Genomic DNA, 21,414 nt, shown 5'->3' with positions numbered 1-21,414 from the left:
TTTTTTTTCATTTTTTTTTCTCTCTTTTTTTTTTTTTTATTGTGGGTTGTTCAAAACATTACAAATTTCCTATGTAATGTTTTGAACAACCAATAAAAAAAGAACTTCCTTTGACATATTTTGTAATTCAGGTTGCATGGAGATTAATTCTCTTTGCTCATTTTTTGATCTGTAAATTCTTTATCTTCACTTTTAAAAGATATTTTCAAAAAAAAAAAAAGGCAAAAGACAGGAACAGGTTTTTCACCAATGGAGAAATAAAGAAGACAAGTAAGCACAGGAAAAGATGTTCAAACTCATATCAGGGCAATGCAAATTAAAACTACTATGAGATATTACTACACATTTACAAGAATGATTAAAATAAAAAAATACATAACACAAAATGCTGGCAAGGATGCAGAGAAAATAGATCATTCCTACATTGCTGGTGGAAATGTAAAATGTCAAAGGCATTTTAGAAAATAGTTCAGCAGTTTTTTATAAAATGAATCATGCAATTACCATATAGCCCAGAAACTTCACTATAAGCATTTATTCCAAAGAAATGAAAATTTTTGTTTATACAAAAGCCTGTACATAAATGTTCATAATGATTTTTTTGCAATAAAAATTAGAATTGGCCCAGATGTCTTTCAATGGGTGAATGGGTAAGAAATAGCAACAAAAACTTCAATGCATCCACCCTATGGAATATTATTCAGCAATAAAAAAGAAAAATTATTGTTATGCAATGATGACTCTCCAGAGAATGATGCTGAAAAGTCAACCTTAAAAGGTCACATACTATGTGATTCCATTTATATAATATTCTTGAAATGACAAAATTTTAGAAATAGAGGACAAATTAGTGATTGTCAGGAATTAGTGTTTGGGGTAATAAGGGGGGGTGGGAAGGAATGATGGGAAAGAGGTAAGTATCATTATAAAAGGACGACATGAGGAATTTTAGTGGTATAAGAACTGTTCAAGAATGCATTGCAGTTTTTGTTGCTGTTTCTTACCCATTCACCTATTGAAAGACATCTGGGCCATTCATTTTAGAAACTAGTCCAGCAGTTTCTTGTAAAATGAATCATGCAATTACCATATAGCCCAGAAACTGCACTCATTCTAGTCCTGTTGTGAACAAGTGATCACTTCCACAAATTATTTACATGAGCTTTGCTGTCTGTGTATATTAAACTGGTGATAATCCGTGCTGATTCACAGGGGCCTGTGAGCTTAATTGCCATTTGCTCTTTCACTCTAGACAAAATTGTATTATTGTAATCATTGGGAGTTAGAGAACAGAGGTATAGAGTAGTTGAATATTTATGAGGCATTTTGAGGCAGATGTACCTGCCAACAGAATATTAAGTAGAACATTTGCTAAGGTACCAAATTCTGGTTGTGATTTGGGTATATCACATCATATTAAATCTGTGTGTTGTTCTAGCCCACATATCACATCTGGTTTTTCTTTCAATCACGACCTCTATAAATATAATTCAATGTGTTGATTAGATTTGTGGGAGATAATGGTGGATCAGAAAGTGCCACAAACAGATTTACCAGTGGGGTACTAAAAATATGAAATGAGCATCTTTAAGATGATAAGGGAGATATTTTTTCAAAATGGTGTCTGCGTTCAGTTTTTAAGCAAGGACATGAAAAATGAATCTTGTGATAGAGAGACAGGTTAGAGTCTCCATGTCTGAATCTATAGGAGAATGTCAGTCTGTGCAGGAGAATACAAATAAGAAAGCTTTGAAGAAAGTACAAACAGCTCATGCTTATCTTTCGTGATGAAAAACGAGGGGAGCACAGAGAATTGATGTACAAGGGCAAGACCAAATTGCCTTTTAGCTATAGAGTCCATCACTGTGGAATCTTTCATAAGAGAGCTGATAATTGGATAGAAGGATTAATAGTAGGACAACAAAGGCCTTTAGAAAATACATAAACTATGCAATCCATCTCTACATATTTTAATGGTTGGTTCATAACATAATTCAAAGCAGTTGGAGCATTAGGTCAATTAATAATCCTCAGAAAATCAATGACCCAACAGATAGAGGAACACTATGTTTTAATACAGTGTAGATTTCCCAGGATGGACTTAATTCATGTGAATTCATTCTTTTCAATAGAAAGGATTCCTCAAATGTATAACTCAGAGTAATTTAATCTGCATGCCTTTGTGAGACTCTTCATCTTCATACATTCCTGGGTCAGAAAAAATTCTCTGTTGGATCATGTTTCCAAGTTGAAATTAGGAAATTATGTTCACCATACCTAAAGAGGATCTTCAGTTTATGATCAGGTCTTAATGGTTCTTCCAAGACATATCTGTCACCACACTTTACTTTAAAAAGTCTTGTACACTTTTCTCATAGCTAAAAATTGGAAATAAATTCAAAGTCCTTCAAATAGAGCTTGTTGAATAAATTATAGCATATTCTTATTCTATCATACTATTCAGCAGCCCACCCCTAGAAATAATCAGATAGCTCTATATTATATGACATGGAAATATCTCCAAAATATATTATTATTTTTTTAAAAAAATAGATGCAAATGGCTATGCATATAATGATGATCCCAGCCGTGATAAAAAAAAAGAAAAAATATAATGCGTACATGTAAACCTGAGGTTTGCATTTTTTCTGCAAGTATACCTAAGAAATTTTTTTTGTACCAGGGATTGAACCCAAGGACACTTATGCACTGAGCCACATAATCAGAACTTTTAATTTTTTCCTTTTGAGACAGTGTCTCAATAAGTCACTGAGGCTGACCTTGAATTTGTGATCCTCCTTCCTCAGCTTCCCAAGTCATACCTGGCTACCTAAAAAATTCTTAATTTTTTTCTGTGGTGAGATAGATACCTGCGGTGGGAGATTAAAGTGAAAAGAGACTTTTAGTTTGGATTTATATCTTTGTGTAATTTTAGTTTTTTAACTGTATGTGTTAATTTTACTTTAAGAGACTAATTTTAATGAATAGTTGAATTAGTGGAATAACTAGTGAAAATTATAAGTCAATTTAAATTGTAAAAGCTTATGTACTTTTTCTGAGAAATTCTACTTTTAGGAATTTGGCCTATGAAATTGCAAGCCCAAGTATAACAAGATGTATGTATGTATGAGGAACTTACTGTAGCATTATTTGTAACTGCAAAAAAAACTAAAACAATTTCAATATGCATTAATGGAAGGTTAAGTGGATTATGTTACATCTACACAATGAAATATAAATAGCCCTAAAATAGATTTAAATGTACTTGTATGTCCATGATAAGATCATTAAAATAAATAAAGTTTTTAAATAATATGTATGTATGTTTGATCTTTGTTTTTAAACTACATGCATTCATGCATATACATGTGCCCATACACACTCACTTTATAAACCCATAAGAAAAATAGACATTTCTATGTAGAAGATGAAGAGTAGGTTTTACTTTATACTTCATATATTTCATATTGTTTAAATCTATTTTATTCACAACCATATATATTGTATTTATAATTTTTTAAAATAAGGAAAAGAAGCTACAAATATCCCCCAACATAAATTTCTAATGAATGGCACCTTTACTGTAATTATTTATCACTATGATGTTTAAATATTCCTCAAACGTCTCCAACTATAGTGGATACTTATTTAATAAACCCAGGTAGGGTTGATGTTTTCCAGCAATTTTCCCTAAAAGCCTTGTTTTCATGAATATATAAATACATATAATTTATGTGTAAATACATTTATGGAGAATTGTAACCTAGCAATCTGCTCATTAAAATTTATTTTTAAAGGTCATAATCCTTCTATGGACCATAAATACCAATTTGTTAGGCAAAGTTAAACCCAGACATTACTCATATTTATTCATACATTGCCACCCTTTCTCTACACGTGATATAGCCAAGACAAAAGTAAAAGAAATTCTGTGGTGTTATAGTTCCTTAAGTGGTGAGGCCAACAATAACTCCAGCTAATAATTTAATCCCCCCAGGTGGGTTATCAGTGCCAGAAATTTCTATCAATGGAAGCTTTTAAGCCAGTGGTTCACCACCTTTTGGGGGGCCATAGAATCCCTTGAGAGAGTCCTACATGATATAGGGGTGAAGAGAACATGGACTTTGCAACTAGACACATCTTTGTTTAAATGCCAACTCCACTGTTTATTTCATTGGTGACCTTAGGCAATACACTTAACCTCTCTGAGCCTCTCTCTTCATCTATAAAATGCCTGGCACATAATAAGAACTTAGTCAAAGGCAGCAATTATATTGTTAGGATGAGATAAAAAATGTTGACTCTCCCTGAAAAAAGATCCACCTTGCATTTTTAGGATATTGCATATGATTTCAAGGGCTTTGCCAACTCCTTCAACCAATTCTGGTCCTCAGGTTAGGAACTCTTGTTTAAAGATATGGAATCAACACTTGAAACCTGAAAAGTAGAGAGAATATTTTCTACCCTTTTTTCTTACTTGTCATTTTAGGTAGTGTTTTCTTGTGTTGGATTATTTGTGTGTTATGCACATAAAGACTCAACCCAACCAATAGAGTGGATTGCAAAATAAAAAAAGTGTACAAAAGAGCAAAAAAATAAATAAGAGCTGTATAGCACTTTAACCCATTAATTAGATTTAGTTATTTACCAGACAAATATTAAAGGCTATGGCCATTAGGTGACCAGATTCAGTTTTTATATACCACTATAAAGCATGTGAGTTTGCTAGGGCCATATTTTTGTTTCCTTAGATCAAACATAAAATTATTTTAAACTGCTTTACATGAGCTGATCAGAGTTAACCTACTAGTTCCTAGCTCAGTTTTATGATCAGAGCCAGCTAGATCTGTTCTCCTTTATTTTCAAGAGTTCAGAAAAGAGAAAAAACAGTGCCTTCAGTTAGCAGCACAAAGGAATAGCTTTTGTTCTTTCTTTGCATCGGTCTGATCTCAAAGAAATAGAAATCCCCTGCAATGTGCCTCTACCATTAACTCAAACAACATATGGACTGTTGATGAAAGTATATCCCAACAGTCTACGAGAGCCCTCTTAGGCTTGGATCTAGCCCCTATTCCCTCCCTAATTGTTCTCCTCCCAAATTCATAAGTAAACAATACCCCAAGAATAAGTGAACATTTCAGGAAATGAGAAAAATTCTATTTTGATGCTATTATCACTGACTGTGACCCATGCTTCAGGACTGTTGTTGATGATAGTGGAGAAGATTGGCAATGAGAAGAGTGGGATTTTACAGAGAAAAACAATCCTGTATTTCCTTCTCAAAAGCAGAGAGGAGAAACATGCATGCATAATTCCAAGAAGAGAGGATTTTTTACAAGAACCCTATCCAAATAGTTCTTCAATATCATCATTACATTCACAAGAAAAGTGAATTGGTTTATGAATACCATTCCCAGCTAAAAGAACCAGCACTCCTTGGCAAAACATCTGATTCTTGGGCTGAAGAGAAAAAATACAAGATTATCCTAGAGTATCTTGTGCCAAAAAATAAGAAAATGCTCAAAGAATGATGGGGTATGTCAAAGGGACACAAGAGCGAGATTGGAGAGCCCCCACTTGCTAAATTTGGGCCAATTTGAGTATCAAAATAAACAATAGTAACAGATTTTAATCCAATGAATAAAATGAGAATCCATGAGTTCATGCTCATATAAATAAACACGTAAATGAATGAATGGACAGGTAAATGTGGAAGAAGAGAAAACTATTCCTTTAGAATGTCCACTAATAAGTGTAGAAAAAGAATGGAGTTTGCCACCACTGAAGTAACTGGTGATTCAGACAAGAATCATCAATAGATATAAAACTACTGGATAAAAGTTTGATAAGAATAGGGTATTTATGTAGCCCCCAAACTTCTCCCCCAGAAATTGCTTAATAATTACAAAGAAAAAAAACACATTTACTATGGAAAAATTTGCCAGAGATCATAATCAAGTGATCAAAGTTATCATCTCAAATAATGGGACAAATTGGCACCATGTGTCTACTGATGTAATAATGCACTGAGAAGAACAACATCATTTCTGTGGTATTCTTGCCAAAATACAAAGCATAAAGTTAACCATGAGGAAATATTAGACAAACCCAAATTAAGGGAAATTACACAAAATAACTGGACCGTATGCTAGAAATGTCTAAGTCATGAAAGACAAGTAAGTGTGTCAGTCAGCTTTTCATTGCTGTGACTAAAACATGTGACAAGAACAACTAAGAGGAGAAGTTTCTTTTGACTCACTGACTCGGAGGTTCACTTCAAGGTGGGCTAAATCCATTGCACTCCAACTAACGTGAGAGCACATCATGGCAGAAGGGCATGGGGAAGGAAGGGAAGCTGCTCTCCTCATAGCAACCAGATAACAGAGGAGGGGGAAGGGGTCACAGAGAAAATGAACCCTTCCAGGTCATGCCCCCAGTGACCCACCTCCTCCAGCCATTCTCCACCTACCTACAGTTAATACCCAGTTGTTTCATTCAAATTAGAATGGACTGATTAAGTGACAGTTCTCATGATCCAATCATTTCATCCATCCCTGCATTAACACAAGAATTTTGGGGGGACCGTTCATATACAAACCATAACAACAAGGAAAGACTGAGGATCTCTTCCAGATTGAAGTCTAAAGAGACATTCTAACTAAATACAATGAATGTATGCTCCTGAATTGGATCCTAGATCAATCAAAAACAGCTATAAAGAAAGTTATTAAAATAATTCACTAAATTTGAATATAAACTATGAATTAGATATAAGTATTGTATCAATATTAAATTTCTAATTTTGAATATACAGTGTGCTTAAGTAAGATAATTCCTTATTCTTAGGGAAAATGCATGGAGGTATTTAGTGATAAAAGGGAATCATGCCTGCAACTTACTCTCAAATGATTCACAAATAAATTAGATGTGTGTGTGTGTGTGTGTGTGTGTGTTTTATGTGTGTAGGAGGAGGGGAAGAGGAAGAGAAGAGAAATGAGAAAGATTAAAATACAGAGGATGGGCCAGGCACAGTGGTGCACACCTGTAATGCCAGCAACTCAGGTAGTTGAGTCAGGAAGATTGAGGCCAGCCTGGGAAAATTAGTGAGATCCTGTTTCAAAATTTAAAAAAATGAAAAAGGACTGTTAGTGTAGCTGAGTAGTAAAGTGTCTCTGGGTTCAATTCCTAGTACCAAGAAATAAAGAAATAAAAAATAAAAAGATATGGAGGATGATAAAGTATATAAGGAAGTGTTAACCATCGATGAACCTAAGAGTATGAAATATGTTGTTATTCTTACAATATTTGTGTAAATTCGAAATTATATCAAAATAAAAGGTAAATGAAAACAATATTTTCTGTATATTAAAAGTAAATGAAAACTTGTGGCAATCTCAGGCTCTTGCCAGAACACTGATGGAAGAGCGGATTCATTGGCGTGGCATTTATGCTAACCTTGCTAAGGAGAAAAATGAATTAGTTACTCACAGCAGCGCAGTGTCCTGTCAACAGTTGGGATGATCTTGTTGAGAAGCCAAACATCTTCTTCCCAACTAATGATATTTCCATCTAAACACTTCATAAACTCTTCAGTTTCCAAGATGCGATCCCAGAGTTGAAAGTAGTATAAGCTGCCAGTAAAGTGAGGTGCCACTTTTTTCACCTGGCCATCTTCATTCTTGGGCAAGTGCCCTAAGACCAGCGTCCCATTAGGTGTCAGGCTGCGTGGCTCATCCATTATTATCACTAACCTTTTTTGATTCAGGAAAATCTCTAATCTGCCCTTCACCCCATCCCATATCAAGCATATTGTATACCATTTAAATGGAATCAGTCGGTAACTGATATAAAAGGTCTTGCCCAAGTTGTGTAGTATTAGATGCCGATGGTCCCCTGCAAGTCCAAAGTCTAAGTCTTCTCTGCCCAGCACAGTGTTTTTAATAATATAGGAGAAGGCCTTCCAATAACCTGGCTTGCCATTTTTGGCTACCATATCAATACATGTTGTGAATTGGCTCAGTTCAGGAATGGTCTTGGCCAGGCTTACATATGTGTCACTTTTTCCATAAAAATCCAGCTTTTTTCCTTTTAGTGAAAGTGTATCTATCCAGATTTGGAGAAGGGAGAAAGAGAAAACAAATCAAATTTCAGTTAAATTTTTTATCATCTTTGGCAGTATGCTCAAATTGCACAATATAATTATGAATCAATCCTGATACAAATAATCAAATTGTAGATATAACAAAAATCATCTCTTTTTGACATTGGCATGTGATGTTTTTGGCAGAAGCATTTCTTCCTAATTATACTTTGCCTGGGCTAATATAAAAAGTTAGATTAGTGTTCCCAGAGCCCACACCAGCTGGACAATTTGGAGGGGCCATTAGAAATGTGTGGCTAGCCTACACTTCAGATTTTCTACATATAATTCTCATGCATATATATAATCAAAAGAGAATTGTTTCGACCCACCTAACCACCTTATTCATGATTCCACAGAGATTTGTTTCTTCAATACCTATTCCTGAGCCAAAAGACCTGTTTTATTCTGTCTCCAGAGACTTCTTCTCACTGAAAAAGCACTGGCAAAGGCTTGAAGGATGACCAGCTGGACAATATTGAAATTTGGGGGTTTCTGCTTGGACTAAGGAATGGAAGAGATGGCATTGCCCTGAATGCATCTGGATGCCCTCCTTCCCTCTCCCCACTGAGAGAGCTTAAGGCACTCTAGACAGCCATGGACCCAGTTATCATTGGTTATGAAGTCAGAGAGCCTGGAGTGGAATCCCAGCTCCAACTGACACACATCAGTTTAAACTTGAGCAAGTAAGTGAACCTCCCTGGGCCTAAATGTTTGTTTCAGTTAAATGAGGATTTAGGACCATAGTGCTTTATGTTTGCCCAACAAAAGGGGCCACAGTTCACATTGGAATCTAGGCCAGGTGGTCCCTGTCTACTGACAGGATTATTTGAAGATTGAGATAATGTACACAAAGCCTTCTCAAGTGTACATTTCCTTTGGTACAGTGTTTTGGCAGGCAGCTTGAAAATTTAAATCAGGTATTTCTCCTGTCTCATAGGAAGCTATTAAATTGTGATATTATCACCACTACAAGTGTCACAGCCCTAGGCCACTGGGCAAATATCCAAGGTTTGCCTAATGTCAACCTACTTCCATGCCCAGGACAGACCAAGCCAAACCAAAAAAAGCTTTGTGGCAGAATAAAATTGTTAACTTCTCTCTGAATTAGAGTCATAATATTGGGACCACTACTTCAAAACAGTGACAGCCATAGCAGCACACTATAGAGGCTGGAAGGAAGTGACAACTGCCCTGCTTCTTGGAGATGCCTCCAAATGAGAGCCTTCAGATATTCTCCACCCATTCAAAATTCTCTCCCTCCATTCCTTTACTGAATAGCCTCCAAAAGCAAACAAGCACATGTATATGCTTGCCCACACACACATTCATGCACACACTCAACCTGCACATGCATGTGCACGCGCACACACACACACACACACACACCATACCCATGTGCAGGAATTCATATTATCCACCCGCCAGTTATTGTTCAATTATCTATGATAGATGAGAAAATGCTTATTTCTATTCTTGGTATATGGTATTATCTTATCATCTTTCATGTAGCTAATAAATCAAGAGTTAATCCCACAAGACAGTAACACCATGATATCTAACTCTTGATTATTGTTGGTTAACATTGCTTTTCTGCTCAGCCCTCCAAATGACGTCAAATAAAACATTTAAGAACTGGTTTTATGGTGAATATAAATCTTCATGGCTTACTTGTTGCTTAAGAAAAGAATGTATCATAGTCTCACATGGTCTACAAGGGCCTCTCCTCTCTGCAATATACTAATATAAAACCAGTTGCCAAGGGAGAAGAATGAGCAATTTACAAAATCAAAAATATAAAGGCCAACAATTAAAAAAGATGCCACCTCACCATTTTTAAGCACAAATTAAAACAGTAATAACATACCATTTTGCCTACTAGATTGATAAAATCATAGAAGATTATGATACCCAGCATTGGCAAACATTTGGGGAAATGACTAATTCTTATATGGTGCTGGTGGGAGTACCAGTTGAGTAGGGTTTTTGAAGGACAATTTGCCAGTTTCTATGACAATTTTAATTGTGTATATATACTTTTATTTTTTTGGTACCAGGGACTCAACCAGGAGTGTTTAAACACTGAGCCACATTTCCAGTCCTTTTATATTTTATTTTGAGACAGGTTCTCATGAGGTTGCTTACAGTCTCACTAAATTTCTGAGGCTGGCTTCAAACCTGTGATCCTCCCTCCCAAGTTGCTGGGATTATAGGTGTGCACCACCACGCCCAGTAAATTGTGTGTATACTTTTGGCCCAGAAACTCAATTTCCATCAATTTATTCTAAAAAAATATACATATATACAAAGATGTGAGTACAAGGATATTTACTGCAGCTTTGTTTCTAATCATAAAAAAAAACGTGTCTATTCATAAGTGGATAGTTAGGAAAATTGCTACTTCTGAGCAATGAAGTACTAAAGCATATAAAGTAGACATATATAGTCATGGAGAAATTTTCAACTCTTAAAATTATGTGAAAGGGGAGTTACTTAAGTGTAAGTATAGTATTATTTATTAAAAATAAAAGAAAAATATATGTGTTAGTATACACATAAAAAAAAGTCTGAAAGAGCATATCAAACAGTTAAGAATGATTATCTTTAAATAGGAGATTTAGGGGGATTTTGATTTTCTGTATTATTTATTTAAGTAATTACTGCATTTTAAATGATCATATTTTGCATTTATAATCAGAAAAATATAGATAGACTGATGGTTGGATGAATAGTGAAAGAAAGAAAGAAAGAAAAGAGAAGAGAAGAGAGGAGGGAGGGAGGGAGGGAGGGAGAAATGAAGAAAAGATTAGTTTGGCCTTACTTGAGCTTCTGCAGACAGAGATAAATTCTTCTTAGACATCAGCAGAAGAGTGGTGTCACAAGTCTTAAAAGCTGGATGCGTGCCCCAGTTGTGTCTCTCACTAGCTATGTGGACATGGACAATTAGTGCATGTAAAGCTCTCAGGACAGTGTTTGGAAGATAGTGAGCCCCATATAAATGTTAAATAAATAAACTCATGTCACGTCTGTGTACAATGGGAATAATAATTGCCTTCCTCACAAGGCCATTATAAAAGATGATACAATAACAACTAACGTTGAGGTGATCTGTGTGACAATGTTTATAAACTATGAAGTACCATGTAAATGTCAGTTGCAGTGTTTACCAGCGTCATTAGCAGAAACCTCTTTCTTCTCCCACAACCTTGTTCTCTCCCTCACACATGCAAGCACATCTGTGCTGAGCCTTCCTGCAGCCTCCAGGCCTCTAGCAGGACCCAGAGGAGGAGGGGCTGTGATGAGGAGGAGAGGGGTTTGGCCCTTGTTTGGCCAGGCAAACAGCCTTCACCATGGGTCTCTCAAGGGCCTGCTTGAAAGGCCACTTGTGTCTTTGCATATGATTTTGCTATCCATTGCAGATGTCTGCTCGGATGCTGCCATCTGTTCCCTGGCAATTTTGAAGTCCAAATTGCATGATTACCCACCCACCCCCTGACACACAAGTGTATTCTCTCTTGAATTTGACTTTCCTGCATCTCTTCACCTCTGTCTGCTCTTTCCTTTTATTTTAAATCCCATTTATTGCTTTCTCTAGTTTATTTTTAAAAAATAGGAGGTGTTTTGTTGCATTATAAAAGTAATACTGTACATTTTTTATTTTTATTTTTTTTTACTGTACATTTTTTTAAAGAAAAAATGGAAAGTATTAGAAAGTAAAAGGACGAGAATGAAGTCAGCCAGAGAGTTCTGACACCAAGAGACAATCAGCAACAATAGGTTGATGTATTTCCTTTGACTTCTTTGACTGTGTGTCGGGGGAGGGGGGCTTTGTTTGTGTTCGTGTGTTTATGGCTGAGATCATATTGTATGGAAAATTTTGTCCCTTGCTTACTTAACATTATAACATAAGTGCATTCCATGTTAGGAAAAACTCATCAAAAGCCTTATTAAAATGCATATGTTACAGCCCCAGGAGCATGAACCACCATCTTATTTGTACTGAGAAAATTCACATAATATGAAGTTCACTATTTATACCATTTTAAAGTGTACAATTCAGTGGCATTTAGCATATACACAATGATATACAAACAGTATCTTTATCTAATTCCAGAACATTTTTATCACTCCAAACATTAAACAGTCTCATTAAACAATCATTCTGTGTTTGTACTCTGCCCTATCCCCCATAAATGGCAATCACTATTATGTTTTCTATCTCTGTAATTTTTCCTACTCTGGACATGTCATATAAATGAAACCTTGCAATATGTGGCCTTTTGTGCCTGACTTTTTACATTTAGTATAATGTTCATCCATGTTGAAGCATGTATCAGTACCTCATTACTTTCCATAGCTGAATATTATTCCATCATATGCATATTACATTTCATTTGTTGATTCATCTAATAATGGATATTTGGGTTGTTTTTGCTTTTAGCTACAATGAACAATCTTCTATGATTTTTACCATTGATTTTGTTTTAACAACATGTTTTCATTTCTTTTGGACTTGTACTAAGAGTGGAATTGCTATAGGTCAAATAATTGTATGTTTAATTTATAATAATAGCCAGGTATGGTAGGGCAAGCCTGTAGTTCCAGTGGCTTGAGAGGATGAGGCAGGAAGATCATGAGTTCAAAGCCAGCCGCAGCAACTTAGCGAGGCACTAAGCAACTCAGTGAGACCCTGTCTCTAAATAAAGTATTAAAAAGGGCTGGGGATGTGGCTCAGTGATTAAGTGTCCCTTGATTCAATACCTGGTACCTAAAAGCAATTTATAATAATAATACCCAAACTATTTCCCCAAATAGTGGCACCATTTTACATTCCTACCAGCAGTGTGTAAGAGTTCCAATTTCTCCACATCCTCAACAACACTTGCTATTTTCTGTTATTATTATTATTACCATTCTAGAGGCTGGGAAGTGGTATTCTATTATGGTTTTCTTGCACTTCCCTAATACTTAATGACATTGAGTGTCTCTTCATATTCTCATTGGCCATTTGTTCTGTCTTCTTTAGAGAAATATCTATTCAAGTCTTTTGCCCATTTTTAATTGGGTTGTTCATCTTTTTGTCATTGATTTGTAAGCATTGTTTATATCATCTGGATATTAGAACTTTATCAGATATATGATCTGCAAATATTTTCTTACGTTGCGTAGGTTGTCCTCATAATAATTTTTTTTAAATTTTTAGTTGTATATGGACACAATACCTTTATATTATTTATTTATTTTTGTGTGGTGCTAAGGATCAAACCCAGTGCCTCACACATGCTAGACAAGTATTCTACCACTGAGCTACATCCCCAGATCATCATAATGACTTTTGATGCATAAAAATTTTTAATTTTGATAAAATCCAATTTATCTATTTTGTCTTTTGTTCCTTGTACTATTGGTGTCATTTACAAGAATCCATTTCCAAAATGAAGGCTATGAACTTTTGTCCCTTTGCTTTCCTTTCTCTGAGTGTTATGGATTTAGTTCTTACATTTGGGTCTTTCATCCATTTTGAGTTAATTTTTGTAAGTGATGTAATAAGGAGGCATCCAATTTCACTGGCACATAGTTGATCCTCAGTAGCTATTTACTACATATGCAATATGCAGTTACGCCTTCTTTTAGAGCATAGAGTTGGAGGCTGATAGGTGGGCAAGTGGAGGGTTGTCCCTTGTGCAAAGATATCAGTATATGGATAAAGGATCTGGCATAAAATAAGCAGACCCTGCTGCTTATTTGGGAGAACTTTTGGCAAAAGATCAGCAAAGAGCCCCCCTTCCAAAGTAATACATTTCTTTTTAAAATCAGCTTTAAAGAAAAGTAAAACTATGGAATTTGCCAGTAAATGGTTGGAGTTGGAGAATATCATGCTAAGCAAAATAAGACAATCCCACAAAACCAAAGGCTGAATGTTTTCTCTGATATGCGGATGCTAATTCACAATAAGTTGGGGGCGGGGCACTAGGGAAGAATAGCATTACCTTAGATTAAGTAGAAGGAAGTGATGGGAGGGGATGGGAGGGTATGTGGGGATAGGAAAGACAATAGAATGAAACAGACATTATACTGTATGCATATATGTGACTACATGACCAAAATGATTCTGCAACATGTACACTCAGAAAAATGAGAAATTATATCCCATCTATGTATTATATATCAAAGTGCATAAATACATTCTACTGTCATGTATAACTAATTAAACAAATTTTTAAAAAATCAGTGAGCAAAATATTTATAACTCTAAGAGACAAACAATCCAAATGATTTTTTTCAGCTGGACAGTATTAAGTAACCATCAGACATAATCTCTTATGAGTCTTCTTTGCAAAGTTTCTCCTTTAAAATGCTCAAGTGTTTCAAAATTTTGAGACTGAGATTGCAAGTGCACTATCTTACAAGATCTTAGGGAAAGTGAACAAAAGCAGTTTTCTCATGATCAGACACTGTGGGAATAATCTGGTCACTGTTTCCCTCACACAAGGTAACCTGCTTTCCTCTTTTGACTCAGCGAGCCTGATAGAACATTTGTGTTTGTAGTATTAGTTTGCTAGGGCTGGCACAACAATATACCAGAAACTGGATAGCTGAAACAACATGAATTTATTGTTTCATGGTTTTGGAGGTTAGAAATTCAAGATGAAGATGTTTTCAAAGTTGGTTCCTTCTAAAGACTATCAGGAAGAAATCTGTTCGGTGTCTTTCTCCTAGTTTCCCATGGTTGGCTGCAATATTTGGTGTTCCTTTGCCTGCAGGCTTATTACCCCAGTATTTACCTTTAGCCTTCCATTATCTTCTCCTTTTGTGCATGTCTGGTATAAATTTCCTCTTTTTATGAAGACACCATTCATATTTATTAGGGGCCCACTTGGCTCCAGCATGATCTAATCTTAACTATTTACATTTGCAATAACCATATTTACAAATAAGATCACATTCTGAGGTACCAAGGGTTAGAATTTCAACATACATATTTGGAGAAGACACCATTTAACTTACAATACTGTGAAAGGCTCTAGGCTAGCCAACCACCTGGAAATGCCTCCTCTCAAAGGAAGGAGAGAAGACACAGCAGATTTTAGGAAAAGGGCCCACTAGAGGTTTTAGTGGTGTTTATACTTTGGAGAATCTGACCACCCTGGGGGTGCACATTCTGCCAGGGATACTCCATGCCTGCCAACTGGGAAATGTCACCATTCCTATTAAAAGGGGATAATCAGACACTCATTTCCATGTTCTGTGAAGCCTTTATCTGAGCAAGAAGTTTTCTGGCTTTTAGTATTACAGACTCCTGCAAAGCAATGCTCTGGAGCATTGAGAAAATTTGTAGGCCAGATCCTAAGCTAGTAAACCCATGACTATCTGAACAGATATAATAGATAAGTGCCTGATAATGGGTAACTCCATTATCTACATCACCATGTCTATAATGTTCACAACCACAGAGAACTATAGTTACTGTGACTCCATGCCCACACATCTCACTGGTCTTGCGAGTAATCAGGTGTTATGGTTTGGATGTGAGGTGTACCCCAAGAGCTCATGTGTGAGACAATGCAAGAACATTTAGAGGTGAAATGATTGAGTTATGAGAACCTCAACCCAATCAGTGAATTAATCCTCTGAGAGGGATTAACTGAAGTGGTAGGGTGTGGCTAGAGGAGGTGGGTCTCTGGGGGTGTGCCTTGGGGGTATATATTTTGTCCCTGTTGAGCAGAGCTCTTTTCTCTCTCTTTATGCTTCTTGGTGCCATATTCCCTCTCTGCCACACCCTTCTGCTATGCTTCTCTACCCAAGGAATGAAGTTCACCACCTATGGACTAAGAGCTCTGAAACCATAAACCTCCAAATAAACTTTTACTTCTCTAATTGTACTTGTCAGGTCCTTTGGTCACAACAGTGAAAAAAACTGACTAAAACACCAGGCTACTACTTAGAGTAGATTTGCTATATATAGAAGCATTCAATGCTGACCCTCATTTCTGTCAGCAGTCACAGAACTATCCAACACATTCCTTCCTCCAGGACCCAAGCTGCTGATCATATGTGTGGACTGCCAAGAGTTCTTATTGGATCAGGAGGCAGAGGAACTACCCTCACATAGGCCTTCTTGGCTTACATTCTAGAGAGAAAGGAAGTCAATAAACAAAAAAATAATTACAGATTGTAAGGAGTGCTCTGAAGAAAATTAACAGGCTGATTAGCTAGATAATGGGAAAAAGTGTGAATGAGGGGAATAGAAATGTCTACATTAAAAGCACAGTTAAAGAAAAGCCTAAGAAAGAATCATTTTAGCTCTGTCCTAGGGGATGGAAAAGGAGGTAGGGTTACAAAGGTGTGGAGTAAGAGTGACTCAGACATGGGTAGTAGCATGTGCACAGACCTTTTGGTGATGGCACTTGACATTTTCAAGGCATAGCAGGAAGCCAGTGTGTCTAGAGCAGAGAGGGAGAGAGGAAGTATGGCAGGAAATGAGGCCCAAGAGGCAGTGGGAGACAAGATCACACAGTGCTTTTTAGGTCTTATTAAATAGTTTGTATTGTATTCTAACTGTGATGGGAACTTCTTGGCAAGTTTTGAGTAAAATCAGAATGATCTGACTTAATATATTAAAAGATCACTTGGAGGCAGAATATATGGTAGAGAGAGAGAGTCAGATATAGGATATATCTGGAGGTGGTATCAACTAGACTCAGTGGATCGAATGTGGAGCGTGAGAGAAAGAGAAAGATATGGGATGGTTTCTAGGTTTGGGTAACAGTATACAGAGGAACCATTTCCAGAAGAGGAAAAGCTGCAGACTATTACCTGACAGTGGAATTCCTCAGCCTTTCATTTCCCTATCAAGATCTTTATGTTGTTATGTTAATAGCTCCCATAATACCTGGCCTGATAGAATAACTCAAAAGATCCTAAGTAATAAAATTCCCAGCCAGGGCTCTTAAAACTCCATTTTTACCTGGGAGGCAAACAGTAGGAGGAAAATAGCATTGGAGACCTACTTTTCAGCCTATGTTAATAGCCATCTATATTTTAATTGTTGATGAATGAAATTTCTACAATCTACTGGCCTAAGACAGTGTCAGGGTCTGTCACACACCCTGAATGACAGATTTTAAAAGTGCTATCATATAAACCCTTCTAATCTGCCCTATGCTGACTACAAAAGCACTATGGCTATGTCAACTGTAGGAAATGTATATCTGGAAAATAAATTAGAAAGAAAGAAATACATGCTCCAGAGTCTGGAAGATATAATTTTACAGGCAATAACTCTGAGTATTATTAGATAGAATGTCTGTTCTTGCACATAAAAGGATGCACAACATCATTAGTCATAGGGAAATGCAAATCAAAACTACAGTGAAGTATCACATCATACCACTAAAATGGCTGTAATAAAAAAAGACAGACATGAACAAATTTTGGCAAGGATGTGGAGAAGTCAGAACCCTCATGTGCTTCTGGTGAGGATGTAAAATGATATAGTCTCTTTGGGAAATGCTCTGCTAGGTCCTCAAAATGTTAGTCAAAAAAAGTTACTATAGGACTCAGTAAGTCTACTACTAGGTATATTCCCAAAAGAAATGGAAACATACATCCACACAAAAAACAGAACCCAATTGTTCACAGCAGTTTTACTCATAATTGCCAAAAAAAGTAGAAACAGTCAATCATTCTATCAACTGATAAATAGAGAAATATAACATAGATACCTATATAATTAAATATTTTCAACAATAAGAAGAAATCAACTGAAGATACATTCTACACATGGATAACCTTGAAAACAGTATGCTAAGTGAAAGTGGCCAGACAAAAAACACTTTGTTTTTTGGCATGGTTGTAGGATGCCATTTATATGAAATATCCAGAAGAGGCAAATCCACAGACATAGAAAGCAGATTAATCACTGCCAAGGGCTACTGTGGGGGGATGAATAAAAAATTTGAGTTTCTTTTGGGGTGACAAAAACATTCTGGAATTAGATACTGGTGATGATTACACAGCTCTGTAAATACACTAAAAATACCAAACTGTACAATTTAAATGATAGATTTTGTGGTATGTTTATTAAATTTCAATACAGCTGTCTTTCTGAAAAAAAAATATTTTCTCAATGGGCCACTCTCCATAAACTTCCAGAACAGCATTAGACTTTCTGTGATGATGGAAATGTTCTATAGCTGCACTGTCCAATATGGTAGAAACTGGCCACATGTAACAACTAAGCACTTAAATGTGGCTTGTGTTACTTAGGACTGAATTTTTTATCTTAATTATTTAAAACTTAAAAGCTACATGTTGTAAGTAATTATTATATTGGACAGATCAGCTCTAGAGTTTATACAGAAATTTAGAATTTCTATTCAAAATTTATCCTCAACTTGTCCTTCCTCACCAAATGAATTCTTCAAGAAGGAAAAATGGAGCTGCTTTACCTTTCCATTTTTACCATATCCTGACTGATTCTGACCAAGTTGACCTCTACAACATAAGTACTGATTTTTATTTACATGAGTCTGGGGCCCTCCCATGTCAAAAGGAGTCCTGGTCAAGATGTCTCTGTATATGTGAGAACTTCTCAAGACAGTTGACTCCAGCCCAGATTGACTATACAGTATATGAATAAAAGGTACTAAGGTTCTAACCATAGAGTCTGCTTTAAGCATCCTGTGATCATGTGTCACAAAATTCCAGTCATTCTTACAGTCAAGAATATTTTAAAATGTATTACCCTTTTTCAGATAACAAAGCCTGTCATTCCACTGTGTGTGTGTGTGTGTGTGTGTGTGTGTGTGTGTGTTTGTAAGAGAGAGAGATGATAAGATATACTTTGGTTCAACTACATTAGCCCTATGGCTTTAACTCAGAGACACCCAACTCCCTTATCATGCAAACATAATATGACTAATAGCCAGCACCAGTAAGAGGAAGGAGCATATTATGCACTGAATGTTTATATTCTCCCAGAATTCATATGTTGAAGCCCTAGCCTGCAATGCAATAGTTTCAGGATGTGTGACCTTTGGGAGATACTAGTTTTAGATGAGGTTGTGAAGGTGGAGGCTACATGATAAAGATAAGTGCCCTTATAAGAGAAAGATAGCAGATGCCCCCCACTCCACGATATTAATACACTTGGAAGAAGGTGGCCCTCTAAAAGCCAGAGAGTCCTCACAAGAAACCAAATTGGCTAACACCATCTTGGATTTCCCACTCTCCACAACTGTTATAAATAAATGTCTGTTGTTTAAACTACCCACTCGTGGTGTTTTCTTGTGACAGCCCAAGACTAACTAAGACAGAGCACTAAAAAACTTAAATCCTTCTGACAACCTAAGCTCTGGGCACTCTCCACTCACTCCTACTTTATTCTTTACCTCCAACTATTCAGTCCCTGGCCTTGGTCTTTATCCTATTCTTGCAAACTCACTCTCACCCCTTGGACTTTATGGCAGAGTTTGTTTCTCCATCTCAACCTTTAGCATTCTTCTATGAACACACTTTGTTCACTCTGGTTCCATCCAGTTAGAGCATTTCTGAGTCACCCTCTGCTTCATCTGGCCCTAATCTCTTCCCTACCACAACCCTCACAGTTGGGAGGCTGGTGACTCTTATGGAACCTGAAGGGAACTCAACCTTAGTTATACTATAATTTCAAGGACAAGAGTCTACTTTTTCCAAGAAAAAACTGGTGCATTTCACACCATTCAAAGGATAATTTAATTGTTTGGTGACCTAAAGGAATCATTGCCTTGACTTACGAATTTGAGACTAAAACAGTCTGGAAAACCTTGTGACAGGTTTAAAATGACCTTCACAAGTTTAAAAACCACATTTATCATAATTTTCATGGAACAATGGCATTCCTTAAAAAAATCTCCTGAACTTTTCAGTATTTTTTATTTAATGACCACACTAGACGCCTATATCCCTCCACTACTAAATTACTCTATTCTGTGCCCCATAATCCTTCACACAAAACTGACAAGGATTTTATCATATGCACCACCACCATATAGATGTTCAAAGTTTTATAATTGCACATTTCATTAATTTATTCTATCAGTACATATGAACTGTGTTTCTAACATATGTGTTAAGACTGGGGTTGGATATTTTGGATAAAGAAATAGAGAAAACAGAGTTTCTTGGCTTTGAGGAAACAGGCAGAAGAAAGATAAATCAACATCTTAGCATGTAGGCAAGGCCAGGTGATAGAGTTTGCCACTGTGCCCTGTAGGCCCCATTTCAACCTTTATTATAAAAAAAACATGATTTCCCATCAGGCCCTGCACACAGCAAGGAGCTAGTCAGTGTTTGTTATTGATGGTGATGATGATTTGGTATTTTTTCAGAAGATTGACTCTAAAATCTGAGTACTGTTCAGATTGAACCCCAGGTCAGTTTCATCAGAAATTGTCACTCACTGGATCATATGACCTTTTCACTGAAGACTGATGAACTAAATGAGAGCTGTTATCAACTGAATTTAGTTAATATGGATGTGATTGCCATTTTTTAAGACGCCTTCTCCTTAAGTGTCCAAATTACCAGCCACTTCAGTGAACTGTCTTAATCATCTATTCAGTACAAAATAGAAGCAAAAATATCTATCTCCACTCCTGTTACAGTGTGTAGGTAAGGTCTGGGCCCTTCCAGTCATGAGCCTGTGTGTTACCGTAAATCAGCAAGGAACTTTCTGCACATCCCAGTTTCCCTGTCTGCAGCCTACGCTCATTGCAATATATGTATAATGGAGACAGAAAGAAAGTATCACAATTCTCCAGGGAACTTTAAATAAACCATATGCATGAGATAAAATAGCCCCAAAGAAAGTCTAAATCATCTATTAGGTGTGCACTGGCCACCAAGTGTCATTTCAGAGCTGCCAATAAGAAATACCAAGTCAGTAGTCCAAGCTACAGCCTGCTTGAGGCAGGTTCTTCATCAGTAGTACAAAGTCCTAAATGAATGCATACATTTACTGAAGCTACAGTTTGCCTTATATTGACCAAAAAGAGGCTGTTGAGAGGAAACCCAGCAAACCTCCACTGGTAATATTTTAAATGACTTATTTCTAGTAACTACTGCATATGAGACTTTGGAAGAGATAATAAGAATACGTTTTCTTACCTGAGAGAAAGATAAACCTTGACATGATCATCAATCCATAAAGCCTCTGAAATATGATATGTTCTTTCATTGTCTAAACCTGTGTTCAAAAAGTCAAAAATATGCCCATTTCAGACTCATAACAA

At 36.3% G+C, this 21,414-nt stretch overlaps 1 protein-coding gene across 1 annotated transcript in view; it reads right to left on the bottom strand.

Annotated features, from left to right (window-relative positions):
• Positions 1-9,538, bottom strand: part of Adgrg4 (adhesion G protein-coupled receptor G4) — an 86,518-nt gene extending 76,980 nt beyond the window's left edge. The window contains 2 exon segments of the mRNA XM_071606096.1: positions 7,489-8,103; positions 9,535-9,538. Coding sequence (XP_071462197.1) covers positions 7,489-8,103; positions 9,535-9,538 — 619 coding nt within the window.
• Positions 9,539-21,414: the final 11,876 nt, after the last annotated feature.

This window comes from Marmota flaviventris, chromosome X (genome assembly GCF_047511675.1).
Source record: "Marmota flaviventris isolate mMarFla1 chromosome X, mMarFla1.hap1, whole genome shotgun sequence".
NCBI classification, from domain to species: domain Eukaryota; kingdom Metazoa; phylum Chordata; class Mammalia; order Rodentia; family Sciuridae; genus Marmota; species Marmota flaviventris.
The sequence above is the reverse complement of the archived record's forward strand: the minus strand, read 5'-3'. Positions and strand labels throughout refer to the sequence as shown.